This window comes from Gekko japonicus, unplaced genomic scaffold (assembly GCF_001447785.1).
Source record: "Gekko japonicus isolate JY-2015 unplaced genomic scaffold, Gekko_japonicus_V1.1 scaffold289, whole genome shotgun sequence".
In the NCBI taxonomy this organism is placed as follows: domain Eukaryota; kingdom Metazoa; phylum Chordata; class Lepidosauria; order Squamata; family Gekkonidae; genus Gekko; species Gekko japonicus.
The window spans coordinates 89,018-103,915 of NW_015174282.1; the positions used below are offsets into that span (position 1 = coordinate 89,018).

The 14,898-nt window shown below is 47.8% G+C and overlaps 1 protein-coding gene across 1 annotated transcript; it reads left to right on the forward strand.

The window, feature by feature from the left end:
- Positions 1–6,298: 6,298 nt before the first annotated feature.
- On the forward strand, positions 6,299–11,533 carry MSC (musculin). The gene is made up of 2 exons (XM_015423894.1): positions 6,299–6,772; positions 10,688–11,533. The coding sequence occupies exons 1-2, from the start codon at positions 6,299–6,301 to the stop codon at positions 10,772–10,774; spliced, it is 561 nt and encodes a 186-aa protein (XP_015279380.1). The 3' UTR covers positions 10,775–11,533.
- The last annotated feature ends 3,365 nt before the right edge of the window (positions 11,534–14,898 follow it).

Here is a 14,898-nt window from a genome sequence, read left to right on the forward strand (position 1 = left end):
TACAGTGGCCAAGAGCCCCATAGGCTCTCGGCTGGGAACCTAGCCCCCTGATTGGAGCGGGCTAGGATCAGCATAGTCCATTTTCTCTTGGAGCAATGCTCGATGTTTGTCTCTGGACTTGTCTGGACTGGATACATTACACCCCTCCCCCCCTTGGTCCGCAATGCACCCACAGACAAAGTCCTTCAGGTGGGCTGGTAACTTCCTGGTGCGGGTAGAGCGGCGAGGTTCAGGGACTGCTGCGGCTTCTACGCCGGGAGCCCTCAGAGGCGAGCTGGCCGGGAGAGGCACTGGGAGCGGCGGTGCCGGCGGTGCCGGCAGTGCCGGCGTCCCCGGCATCTCCAGAAGAGGTGTCTCGGGTTCAACCAAGGCTAGAGGCCGGGGGTCGGCCACCGAGAGTTGGGCCTGGGGTGAGGTCTCCGGAACCTCGGCCATGTCCGGGTCTTCGGGGTCCAATGGCATCATCCGGCAGCGTAGCTGGTCGATGTGCTGTTGTAGAACTTGGCCATCCTCACAAGAGACCTCATACGATCTGGGGCCCTTAACTCGTATGACTCATGCCGGGATCCAGGTGGGCCCCCGGGCATAGTTCCGTGCGTACACGGGATCTTCTGGGAAGAAACCCCTGGCTGCCTCATGCGTCTCCATGCCTGGTGCCTCTGTCAATGCCTGGTCGGGGTGCAGACGATCCAACCGGGTTGCCAGGCAGCAGCCCAAAAGTAGCTCTGCCAGACTGTGCCCCGTAGTGGTGTGGGGAGTTGTTCGCTGGCTGAAAAGGAAAGTCGCCAGTTTATAATCCCAGTTTGGGGACTCCAAGCGGCGGAGAGCATCCTTTGTGGTTCTGACCATGCGCTCGACCTGGCCGTTGGTGGCAGGGTGGAACGGGGCAGCCCAGACGTGGCGGATCCCATAGTAGCGCGTGAATTCTTGGAACTCCGCTGAAGTGAACGCCATCCCATTGTCCATGACCAGAGTGTTGGGAGTTCCCTGGGTGCTGAAGATCCGCCACATCGCCCGGATGGCCACCTTCAAGGAGGTGGCAGGCACAGGAACTACTTCCAGCCACTTGCTGAAGGAATCCACTAGGATAAAGAAGAGTTGCCCCTGGAAGTGTAACCGGGACCAGGGGCGGTGGGAAGATTCCCAGGCCCATTTCGGGGCTCGGGGATGCTCGGGCCGGGACACTTGGCAGGGATTGCACCGCTTCACCACGTCCTCTATGTCCTGGTCCTACCCCGGCCACCAGACGTAGCTTTGGGCCAAGGCTTTCATGCGCACCACCCCGGGGTGCATTTCATGAAGGGCGGTGAGGACCCGCTCCTGTAGGGGTTTGGGGATGACCACCCTAACTACCCCACATGACACAGCCCCGGTGGACGGACAGCTCGTCCTTCCGTGAAGCAAAGGGCGTTACGTCAGGGTCTCCTTTGGCTGTGGGCCACCCCCTCATCACCCAGTCCAAGACCCGGCAAAGTACCTTATCCTTGGAGGTGCCGTGAGCCCCCTCTGCAATGCGGCCCAGCCGAAGCACCCGGGGCGAAATCAGCTGGGGGCCAGGAGGCCCAGAAGCGGCTTGTGGTCCATGAGGACCCGTACAGATAGTGGTGAAACTTTTTCACCCCGCCACAATCGCCAGCGCCTCCTTATCGATATGCACCTAATTGCGCTCAGCCACTGACAGAGTCCTGGAATAATATGCAACCGGGACCTCACGGCCGTCTGGCAGCCTGTGGCCCACCCCATAGGGGGAAGCGTCACAGGCCAGCACCACTGGGAGAGCCTCATTGAAATGCGCCAGGACCGCATTGGAGACGAGCAGGTCTTTGACCACCTGGAACGCAGCTGCTTGTGGCGGACCACAGACCCAAGGTGCCAACTTGTCCAGGAGGCGATGGAGTAGTTCTGCGACTGCAGCTTTGAGGGGCAAAAAGGAGTGGTAGAAGTTCAGGAGCCCCAAAAAGGCCTGAAGTTCGGACTTGGATTCTGGAGGCGGTGCTTGCGTGATGGCGGTCACCTTGTCCATGGTGGGATGGATGTCCAAAGCATCGACCGCGAAGCCCAGGAACTCGATGCACGGCACCCCCAAGAGACATTTCTCCTGCTTAACTTTGAGCCCCGCTGCATCGAAACGCTGTAGAACAGCCCGCAGATGGTCCATGAAGGATGAGTCGTCCGGCGCAGCAATCAGCACGTCGTCTAGAAATGGCTGAACCCCGGGGATGCCTTTCAGGAGAGAATCCATAAAAGATTGAAAAATCCCTGGCGCCACCGAGACTTCGAACTGGAGGCGGTGAACGTTGAACGCCCCCTTTTGTGTTGTGATCGTTTGGGCTTTGGCCATGGCGGCATCAACCGGCAGTTGTTGATACGCATGTACCAAGTCCAACTTGCCAAAAACCTGGACCCCCACCAAAGCTGCCAACACATGGCTCGCCACCGGCACCGGATAAGCGTGTGCCTGCAGAGCCTTGTTTAGCGTGCATTTATAGTCAGCACAAATGCACACGTCCCCGTTGGGCTTCACCGGGGTGACTATGGGGGGTCTCCCACCGTGCCGAAGCGACTGGTTCCAGGACCCCTTGTTCCACTAAGCGATCTAGCTCGGCCTCGATTTTTGGTTTCACTGCTAGGGGCGGCATCCAGGCCTTGATGCGAATGGGCTGTACCACCGGGTCTAGATCCAGGGAGATGGGGGGGGGGGCAGAGAAACGTCCCAGTGTGCCATTAAAGTCTTGGAACTGTACCTGGAACTTGCCCCAGCCCAGCACCGCCACGGGAATCTTATTGAAGTTCCTTAACCGGAACCCCTGCGGCTTATATCCCCCGAGAAACCGCCACCCAAAACACACCCCTACTTCCCTATAGGTTATTTACAGTGGCCAAGAGCCCCATAGGCTCTCGGCCAGGAACCTAGCCCCCTGATTGGAGTGGGCTAGGATCCGCATAGTCCATTGTCTCTTGGAGCAAAGCTCGACGTTTGTCTCTGGACTTGTCTGGACTAGATACATTACAGGACTAAAGTGTCAAGGTGTATTACCATTTTATGGTTTCTCTTCCTGTCTTTGTTTGGTGTTCTGAAGAAGAAGAAGAGTAGCCATAATGTCTCTCTTCTAGTTTTGTCTTTGTAAAGTAAGGATGTAGCCGATTATGCTCTGTTGTTATTTTCATCCCAGTTACCCTTCCTATGCTAGAATTTAGTAAAAATTTTATATTTTAATCACATATGGACTCTCAGTCTGAATTATTTTACTCTGGCTCTGCTGGACTATTTTATCTCTGCTAAATACCATTTTTTCAATATCTCACTATCACCCAACACTTTGAAACCAGATGGCATGGGTCCAAGAAGGGAGCATTCTCATCCACTACAGGAGTTTCCCGAAGTTTTCTTATGGACCCAGCCGAAGCATTAGGTAATCCCCTCCACCTCCAGCGAATAATTTATTTGGGAAGAGGATAGGCTGCCCAGGCGCAGAACAAATGTGGCGCACACAAGCCCCTTCCCGCCCCCCTTTTTCTTCAGTGGAACTGCTACATTGGGGGGGGGGAGGCGTCCTCCCAGACAATTCACTGCAACCATCCTACTAGTGTCAGCTAGGGTAAAGAGAAAACAAGGCCTGTCTTTTCCTCGCTTTTCTCCAGTGTTAAATGGAAAGCTACAATTCCCAGTGGCCTTAATTTAAAAGGGGGGGGGGTCCAGCCTCCAAGGGATTTATTACAAAGCTAGAGTTTAATGGCAGAAAATTGTGAAATTAGAGTGTGTGCCTTGGAGCACACGCAGAGTGCTTTCTCTTCATCAGTCATACACCACAAGCGGACTCTACACACCTCTGAAACGCAGAGGGAAGGCAGGAAGGAACTCTGAAAGCGCCCCCTCTTCTTAAGGCGGCTGGGACACCCTAAGGGGGGGGGTCTCTCTCTCTTTGAGTCATGAAGCCCCCAAAGCCCTCATCTCAGGAAGTGCAGCCTACGGAGGAGCGGTTCGCTAAGCATGAAAGGCAATGTTTGCCATCAGCGCTTTTAAGACTGGGCACCAAGATTTGCACCACTGTTTAGAGAAATTCAGCACTTCCCTCCCCATTAATCTTTAGCAAGGAAGGAGTTCAGACTGCACCTGTATAAACAACCCGGAGAGAGAAGGAGCGGCGGCGGGGGGGGTGGGGGTGGGCAGGACTTACACATGTGTATGTGTGTATATATATATATATGTATTGATACGGATAATCCAGGAGTACGGCTAAGTAACCGGCGTAGAGCGGGGCCAGCCAGCCACCTGCTTGGGGGAAGCAGAGCCAAAGACTGCGGCCCGGTGTCAGCCCAAGTTCAGGGCCTCCGAGTGCCAAGTCCGACACAGGATGCATTTCAGAGCTCCCACCAATCGTCTCAGCTTGGGAAAAGCTGCCCGTGATGGGGCGGCGGCGGCAAGAGATTCTTCCATTTAAATAAAAAGCTGGGGGGGGGGGGGATTATCAGCTCGTGGGAAATTGTGCCCAGAGACTCAAGGTGCCAACGTCAGTCTGGTGGGAAGATGAACGGAACGAAAAGATTGCAGATGCAGGAATGAAGGACAGAGATTTCCACCTGCTGCAGCCGTCAGCGTCTGGCGAAAAAACCGTTCAGCCCCCGCCCACCGCCCCGTCATGATGATCCCGAAGGAGCCTGCCTGCCTGCCTCGTCGAAAGGGTTCCTCAGACACGGAAGGGAGGCATCGGCAGGAGTTTCGCACTGAAAATGCTGCAGCCAGTCCTTTTCTGGAATTTTTGAAATCGAAGCCAAACAGTTAAGGCGGTTCATGTTAAGAAAGGATGGATTCCGGGGGAGACTTCAGCATGTCCCGAAACCTTTCCAAAATATGTAGGCATAGGACGCTTGTAATAAAGGGAACACTCTGCACATGCTCAGCAGCCGATTCATATGTTCCTGAACTCAGTTTTGGAACTAACAATGGGTGACAGAGAAGACAATCCTCAAGGCAATGGCGGCAAAAATCCTGGGAGTGAGCCCCACTGACTAACACGAGACTTACTTATGAGTAGACCTGGTTAGAATTGCTCCAAGAGATGAGCTCCGATGACTCAAATTAACTCTGCCAAAGCATCTTTGAAATGAATGACGCTAGCCCCCCATCTGCCATTGGGACGTCATTCCATCGATTTCAGAGAAATGCCCTTCCAGACGATTTCATGCGTTTTCTTTTGTTCACCTCTTCCCAATAAAGCCCTATTTATTTTAATAAGACTAATTCCTATCAATGGTTATCATTGGCAACTTGCCTCTGGGCTAAAATAGGGGGAGTTTCTGCCTTGTGAAACCCCTGCCTTCCTTATAAGGAAAGAGCGCTACCTACATCCAAGTAATAAAAACCCACAGCAGGTGCAGATCCGTTTAATAACGAGTCAGGAATCCGGGGTCTGTGCTTGCGCAACAGCGGTTCTGCACCATGGCGATGGACTGATCTTGCCCCGCCTTTCTTTCTCACTCCTGAGCGCCCGGCTCTTCCATTTGATTAAAAAAGAGATCAGGAGGGTTTACCGAAGCTATTGCTTCAGATTACCTTTGATTCCAACTGGAACAGGGTTCCAAGCGAGTGGGTTAGGATAGAGATCCAAGATTGATTGGATGTCAATGACACCGTTTCCGTTCGTGTCGCTCACGGGATGCAGTTTCACGATCGCCCTTAAGACTCTCAAGGCTGCCCTTCCTTTCGCGCCTACGCACGGAACCCGGGACCAGGCAACCTTTTAGTCTCTGCCGCCACGCAGCGCTGTCCTTGCGGGAGGTCGCGCAGCCTCCCGTTCTGTCCCTCCAGCCGGCCAGTGACCCCCTCTTCCACCCCCACCCGCAAGGGGAGGAGGAGCAAAGGCGCGGCCGGAGCGCTTGGTGGCCTCGGCTGCGCTGCTTAAATTGCGCCTCTCTCTCCTCCTCCCCGTCTGACCCTCTGCGCGCCGGCGCGCCTCGGGTGCCAACCCGCCCAGCCTGGACGGCAGTGGAGTCACCTTGAGGGGAGAGAGCAGCGACGACCGGCTCTGCTGGGGCGGGGCCAAAGAGCTCAGGCAGGGCAGGCTGGTGGGCGCACCTGCAAGGGCTGCAGGTTGCGAGGGGCGTCGGGGAGGTGGGTGAGCGCAAGTGGGGAGGGGCTTGGACCTGCGCGACCCTCTTGTGTCTCTCCCGCTGCCGCCGCCCTCCCCTCCCCAGCCCGGAGCCATTCAGCCACCCCTCCCCTCCCCTCCCACCAGCCAGCTTGGGAAAGAAGGGAGGCGGAGGGAGGGAGGGAGCCGGGGCTTGCCAAGCTGCGGAGATGGACCTGAGAGGGCTGCAGCTGGACTACGTAGTGCCGCCGGGCTCCAAGCGGCGCCCCCGGGGAGAGCCCTGCTGCCCCTCCGTGGGCAATTCCTCCGCTGCGGAAGACGACGACGAAGAGGAGGAAGAAGAGGAGGAAGCCTGCGGCGCCAGGAAGAAGAGGCGGGGGGCTCCGGGAGCGCCGGGCGAGGACCGGGGAGGGGGCGGGAAAAGGCAGGCACCGGGCGGCCGCGGCGCCGCGGCAGAGTGCAAGCAGACCCAGCGAAACGCGGCCAACGCGCGCGAGCGAGCCCGCATGCGCGTGCTGAGCAAGGCGTTCTCGCGCCTCAAGACCAGCCTGCCCTGGGTGCCGCCCGACACCAAGCTCTCCAAGCTGGACACGCTGCGCCTGGCCTCCAGCTACATCGCCCACCTCCGGCAGCTGCTGCAGGAAGACCGCTACGAGAAGGGCTACGTGCACCCCCTCAACCTGGTGAGCGCGGCGGGGGGCGGGGCCGGGGCCAGAGGGGGGAATCGCCTCGTGCAGCGGTCGCAGGCGGGAGCCAGCACCTGCCAGGCGACGACGCTTTGGCAGGGTAAAAGTTCTGTGTTTTAAAAGATACACTGCGCCTTTCTCCTTTCTGTAAACAGGGCACCCTGAGGCAGCGCATGAAAGGGATAATAAAAGCCACAAACAGTTTGGGAAGCACCAGTTGCTAGTTGAGAACCTGTTGTGTTGTGTTGTGTGTATGCAAGATGGCACTGCTTAATTCCTGCCGCCTATGACTGTGGCTTTTAAATAAGATCTAAACTGGGCCATTGTCCCACAATCTGGCCATGTGCACAGTGTTAGTATGCCAGTGCAATGGTGGACTGGAATGCGAGAGTGTTAAATGCTTCATGGTTCAGGGTCCAGTTCAGGAGATGCTGGCCACAGGTAAGTTCTTCTATCCTGCCAGTATCATGTTTAAATCACACTTAAGGTTTAGATGTGGTGTAAGGGTTTTCTCTTACAAGTGTCTTCTTGGAAATTGTACCAGCTTTATCTTCTGGATGCATTTCTCTGAAGCAGGTGTCTTCTTAAGAGTGAAAGAAAAGAACTCTGTCAAGAAATAAAAGTGAATGCATGAAATAACAGAGAGTATTGTTAGTCTTTAATGTATCACAAATTTATTGGAGCAGAAGCTTCGATGAGTCCAAATGCACTTTGTCAGATGCTTGAAAAGGAAAGAGGGATTTTTTTTCTGACTGTAAGTTATTGTCATCTTAAAACACTCGTGGAATTTAGGAGAAGAGCCATTGCAGACAGCATCTTGCAAGCAGATATCCTCTGGGTGCCTCTCATTTTAGAAATTAATTTGTCCTCTCTGTGTAGTTAACCTTATCTAGACTATTTTTTGTTTTCATTATTGAGGGTAAGTAATTGGAGGTACCTTTTGCAGCAGATACATGCTAGCATTGGGCTACACATGGGAAGATCCGGGATCAGATCACCACTTGCTATGAAACTTGCTGGTGAACTCACACAAGTAATATTCTCTCTCTGCCATAGTATAACCTATGCATAGCATAACAGAATAGCATAACAGAAATGTTGCATGGAGGAAATGGAGAAGAGAATCATATCCACCACCTGCAGGCTCCTTAGATGAAAGCTGGGTTTTAAATAAACAAATCCTGTGGTAGTTCTGTAACTTAGTTGTGCATGAGATGAAATGCTTCCTTTTGCATTCATTGGATGGTTATGACTTTTTGTACTCTAAAGAAACTTTCTTACTGTTCACTTTTACTCACACCATTCATAATTGATAAAACATCTTAGCCCTGTCCCCTCAAGATGTCTATTCTTTCTCAAGTAAAATGCCTCAGGTTTTTCAGTTCTTCATAGGGAAGAAAATGCTATAGCCTTTTGGTTGTTTGTTGCTTTTTTGTTGAATTCTCTAATAAGTTTGAAAAGGGAGCTTACTTTGGGTTCACAAGAACTTAAATTGTGGTTGCAAGGAGGCCTGTGGCTCAGTGGAAGATCCTCTGCTTCACATGCAGAAGGTGGCAGGTTCAATCCCTGGCATCTCCAGTTCAAAGGACTACTAGGCAGTAGGTGATGTGAAAGTCCTTAGCCTGAGACCCTGGAGAGAGCCACTGCCAGTCTAAATAGACAATATTAACCATGATAGACCAATGTTCTGATTCGATATAAGGTAGATTCAGAAGTGAGAGAGAATAGTTAAGTCTCTTTTATCTCTCTGTTTGCCCTTTTCACTGTTGCAGCACACTGATAGCGCAATCCTAAACAGTTATGCTAAGCCCATTGACTTCAATGGTTGTAGAAAGGTGTGACTGGCGCTGTAAATCGCTGTGTTCTGTTGAGCTTTACATTTGATCCTTAGCTGTAGTCATGAACTACTAGTTGCACATAGCAGGTGTATCTACATTTGCATCAATAGAGGCACCTGCCAAGTTCAGCGGGCCTAAGATGAATGTCGCAGTGGGTTGGATTGCATTTCCCTTTTTTATTGTATGCAACATCAATGTAAGTAGAAGGATGCTTGCATGCTGGAGATTTGTTAGATCTCTCTTACTGTCTCTTGAAAGGCAATGTGATATGAGGGTTTTTTTGCTAGGTTCTATGAGACCCGAGTTCAAATCCACACTCTGCCATGGAAACTTGCTGGGTGATCCTGGGCCAGTCATGCACTTTCAGCCCAGTCTACCTCACAGGGTTATTGCGGGGATAAATTGCAGGAGAAGAGATTTATGTAAACTGCTTTGAGCTAGGATGACTTGTTCAAGGCCATTCAGTGAATGACATAGCTGAGCTGGGATTTGAACTGGCTCCCCCCACCTTCACCACACTGGTGCTCTGTTGTAAACACAATGTTACAAGTTATAGTGATGTTTGTATAATCCTTGTACAGGGTACATTTGTTTTTTTCGTTGTACACACATCGAGTAATTTTCATATTACTCTCAACACATGTGCAGCTGACTATATGATCAAAATGGTTTATTTACCAAGGAACTGGTACATGGTTTTATTTGTAAAGCAAACATGCATTGGCTTTTTCTTACGGAAAGATACATTGCATAGACTTGTAGGAGGTACATGCATTCACATGTGTAAAGGGCTTTTTCACATGTGAAAAGTGCTTGTCCCTGCCTCTACTAAATTTATGAAGAAGCTTAGGCAGCCGAAAATGAAGGAATATAGTTCATATATCAGTACCGAATCTTACTATTTTTATAGTTTAAAACCCTTATAGGTTATGTGTTCTATACCTAAATACAATTCTGCCAAATCTCTGAAATCCTTGATAGCATTTCTGCTGGTTTTTGCAGAGAGAGAATTATATTGAAGATGCAGTTAGACTTTGCCCGTCTCCATCAAATGTACTACTGCCTTTAAAAAAACCAGAACACACTTGTGTTTTCTCTTACTGTTGTGTGAACCTAGTAAAACTGGGAATTGACAGCAGTGCCTTTGGCCCCCAAACCCTGCTGTCAAACTCTTGTTTCTGAGAAAAGTGTAATAGATCATGATTTTTATTCATGAAAAGAGAAATCATAAGGCAAAATACCAGTAACTCAGAATAATGTTAGCAGTATAGGTAAAAACTGAAGAATGTATTCACGTTTCCATGTGGTTCACAGTTGAACAAAATACTAAACCCCTTGGAGATGGACTGGTTTCATATGGCAAAGATATCTAACATCTTATTGAGGAATAAACCAGGCCAACAGGTGGTGATATGGGAATTCAAAAAGCAGATGCCGAGGATAGTGAAAGACATGACTAGAGCACACAGCCTAAAGTACTCTTCTGGAGTGTTTCTCAGTTGTTTCTGAATGTAAAGAATCTTTACAATGCCCCCCACCCCCAAACGCTAATACTATTAGTAAAATCTTAGCATTTAACTAATTTGTTGTGGTTTATCAGTATTTAAGGAATGGCTGCTATCTCTAATAGTGTACGCTGGTGAGAGTGTGCTTTAATATGTATTCTCAAGGGATTAAAAAGTGGTGATTGGCTTAAATGTGTTGAGAAAATTATTACAGTTCAGTTTATCTTGTTTTAAACCAGCCTTTTTGCAGTGCCTCTCTTCCGCTTCTGTGAATATAAACACATTGACTTAAGTGTACATAGGCTCCTTGCATCTGATGAAGTTAACTTTGACACATAGAAGCTAAGCTGTGATAAATTCTGTTAGTCCCTAAGGTGATACTAGACTCCTATTTTATTATACTTTTTGAACAAACTATTTTTGTAGTGCTCCTCAGTGTGACTATTGGTGACCCATTATGTTGTATTGAAAAATATTGCTGCCAAACCAATAGCAAATAACGGTAGAAGTATTGATATCCGCATATTGTCCTCCCTCTTGCTAATGTGGAGTGCTGTTTTAATTTGCAGACCTGGCCATTTGTGGTTTCAGGAAGACCAGAATCTGACACCAAAGAGGTTTCTACAACCAACAGACTATGTGGAACTACGGCTTAGTTAAAGAGAAAGCAATACTGTTGCTGGATGTGCCTACAAACAACCTTGGTTTTTTAATGGACCAAATCAAAGTGCTGCAGACCGTCTACTAAATGTTTAACCCACTGCTTTTGTTCAGATGGAAGGAAAGTTGCACTTAACTGTAAGAAAAGAAAACAGTTTACTGAACTTGTTGCTGTAGCAGAAGTGGTGGGTTTGGAAGGCCTTCATTTGTGTAGCTAACAACGGTGCCTGAAGAACATGCTCTGAAGCATTTCTGACTAACCAAAGAGGATATACAAAAGAATGATAATGATAGAATTAACAGCATGGACCAAAAGTATAGATTATTCAAGCTACTCCCAAACAGTGTTATTTGTATGCCAAAGGAAAGTGGTATTCTAGAATAGCATTTAAACTAAAATTTATAATATATTTGATTTTGTGTTATTGGCAGCTATGCAATAGTAAGGCTACTTCTGTAGTCTTAGCCACATTTTCTTAAAGATGAAGACAAAAAAAGTAGTTTCTACTTGTTCCTTTGCGGCCTGCTCCGTAAATGTATTAAATCAAATTACTTGAATGCAAGCCAAACACATGCATTCCCATTGATGCAGGTGGAACCACATTTGTTTAGATGATTACTGTGACCTAAATGATCATGGATCACAATCATAGAAAAGTTCTTGTTGGAAATAGGTTCTTAATTATATTCATAGGGTGTATTCAGGAAAATTTAAAGAATTGCCAAAATTGTTGGAAGTCTGTATAGTTCAAATGAAGGAGGTGTTCCATAAAAGGTGAGAATTTTTTTAACGTAGTGCCTTGGAAGAACAGGAAGTTAAAAATATTCAGACTTACTGTTCCTATGAAACATTATCTTTTATAGATTTCTTTTTTTGCAAATGGTATAATCAGTATTTCAAATGTGAGTAATTTTATTTTTATACACAATATTAAAAGCTTTGTTGCAAGAATCTTAGTGTGTGGTGGTGTGATTGAAACTGAGAACTGTTCCTAGAACAGTTCTTCAGTAGACCAAATCTTCCTTACGCTAACGCAACAAATGTCTTAGCAGGTTGTGCATACAGAATGCTTTGTCTTATATAAGCACAAGTTATTGGCCTGAATACATGGCTCTGCTTTATACTGAATTAGACCCTTGGTCTGTCAAAGTCTGTGCTGTCTACTCTGACTGGCAGGGGCTCTCTGGGGTCTCTTTCCTAAGGACTTTCACATCACTTACTGCCTGATCCTGTAAACTGGGCATGCCAGAGATTGAACATGGGACCTTTTGCATGCCTAGTAGATACTCTACCACTAAGCCATACCTCTTCCCCATATTTAAAGGTAATAAATCTTGGACTGGGATCTACAGATCTTTCTGTTCATGCATGGGGATTTTTTTCATCTTCTCCCTTTCAGTAGCAAAACCCTGCTTTAAGGCTGAAAAAAAAATCACCTCATGTGGCAAGAGAGGTTGCCACCGCTTGAAGTACAGTGTGCATCCAATTGCTCACATGGAAGTGCTTCATGTGGGTGCACTGGATATAACCCTTACATGTTTTTCTTTGGAAAAAAAACACCACTGTTTTTCTGCAAGAAGAAAGCTAATACAACAAGTTCAGAAGTTGTTCCTAGTATGTTAAGTAACAGAGCTAAAAAAAATCAAAGGAGTATGCACTGAACTTTATAGATCTGTCACAGACATTGGCACATGTAGTTTTTCCTTTTAAGACGATGAAAAATTGGGCTCATGCTTACAATTCTAGCTGGAGAGAAGGTTGTTTAGGGATTTCTCTTCAGTGTGATAAGCTTGTACGGGGGCCTCTGCAGTTTTCTGGACCTGAGCCCAGCTTTAATTGGTTAATGACTCTTAGAGACTGAGAAAATAAGGCGAAGTTGAATAGTCTAGGAAGTCTGCAACTGAATAATTTAAGAGGTTTGAAGCACTTAAAAACAGAGGGAGGGAGATAGTAAAAGGTAAAGGTTCCCTTGCTCGAAAGCCAGTCGAATCCGACTCTAGGGTTGCGGTGCTCATCTCCGTTTCAAAGCCGAAGAGCCAGTGCTGTCCGAAGTCGTTTCCGTGGTCATGTGGCCGGCATGACTAAACACCAAGGCGCACAGAACCCTGTTACCTTCCCACCAAAGTGGTACCTATTTATCTACTTGCAATTTCTTGCTTTCGAACTGCTAGGTTGGCAGGAACTGGAACTAGAGATGGGAGCTCACTCCATCATGCGGCACCCGGGTCTTGAACTGCTGTACTACTGATCTTCCACAGCCTGCAGTTCAGCGTCTTAACCACTTGAGCCATCGCAGCTCCAGGGAGATAGTACAGTGATGCTATTTTCACTCTTAAATAACATGGTTTACCTGGAGTAATTATTCATGTTAGCTGTTAATTTTTAAAAATTGCGTTTTCAATAAAATAGGGAATTTTCATAGTGCAAGAATCAAGGAGTTACTTTTTGGTCTGTGGTTCTTTGGTTGTCTTTGGTTCCTTCTAAGTTACTTGTTGCATATGAAAGAGGATTGTGGGATCTATGAAGAAGTCAGGATGGATTTGCAGATTCACCACATCAAAGGAAGCCATCTTCTCCAATTATACCTGCATGGCCAAGGGACTGGTTTCTGGTAGAGTGCTTGCAAATCTTACACTGAAGAAGAAGAAGAGAAAAGATTGGATTTATACTCCGCCCTTCACCCAGAGACTCAGAGTGGCTTACAATCTCCTTTCCCTTCCCCTCCCCACAGCAGACACCCTGCGAGGTAGGTGTTCCTGAGAGAGCTCTTTCGAGAGCTGCTCTTTCAAGAACAGCTCTGACAGAACTATGGCTTGCCCAACAGCTGCAAGTGGAAGAGTGGGGAATCAAACCCACTTCTCCCAGATTAGAGTCCACGCACTTAACCACTACACCAAATTAGCTCTTAACCACTACACCAAATTGACTCTACACCAAAGTGGAAGCTTACACTCCCCTGTATCTTTTATGAAGTGCAAAGCTAAGTTTGATAGTGGGAGAACTGGAAGAGTCATATTAAGGGAGTGCAGTGCCATAAACAGCTTTAGAACTTTTTCAGAACTCTGTCCTGAAGCAGAAAGATGTTTTCAGTACCTGCCTTTTTTAATACCCTTGCTGCATTTAGCCCAGTCAGCTCTCAGCTCCCACCCACAAGGGTCACAATGCCAATATTGTTTAAGGAACCTTTATCTTAGGTTTTGCCTTTTGTTTTAGTTGTGATTTTTTTTGTGTTCCCCCCCCAGATAAAACATTACTACTTCTGCTCTTCTCTCCTTGACCATCTTTCTCACTCTAAGAAAAAAGAAATCTATTCCCTGACTGTCACTTTTCAGATGTCATTGCACCTGAGCCCCTCCCAATTAGAGGTCAAAATCTGCAGTATGTGAGTATTCCTATCTCATTTCTTCTCATATACCCTGAAGGGCTCCTGGATTGGAACGAGACTGTTCTGATGCCCAGAAAAATGTGAATAGAAGTTCACACATGTTGGTTTATGGGTCAGAGGGACTCCTTTTGACTGTCAAATGGTAACAATGATATAATTTTTGACCTTTCAGTTTAGATCCCATGGCCCGATATTTATGAGGCATTTTTATCGACTGACTGTTGAGACTCCGTACCCCATTTAAATTATATTGGTACCTGTATATTTATTTGATGGGTACCTTCCATTTTTTGATTGGAGCATTTTTTTGGGGGGGGGGAGAGACTCCCTGCTTCTACAATTGTTTTTTAAAATCATGAAACTGAAGTTTTACATGAAGTTTGCCCTTTTATTCTACCCACCTGTTGTTAGTGCAGTGTCCTGGCCCCTGTGAGGCTGAACACCTGTGCAGAATTCGTCAGATGTGTGGGGGGGGAAACCTTACCATTGAATAATTTCAGCCATTCCCCATACATCAACGTTCGGGAAGAGGATTGTTTTTTAATTTTGTTTTGTTTTTTTGTTTTTAAAGGAAGATATCATGGCTGGGCTGGGTTGAATGCTGTGGTTGTTTTGCATGGAATGGAATGAGGGAAGGCAGACTCCTGACATGGAAGAAAATGCACAAGTAAATCCAAGAGCAGGTCATGTGCTACATTCCCATTTCCCAGCAACATCTTTCCCTCTTTCTTTTA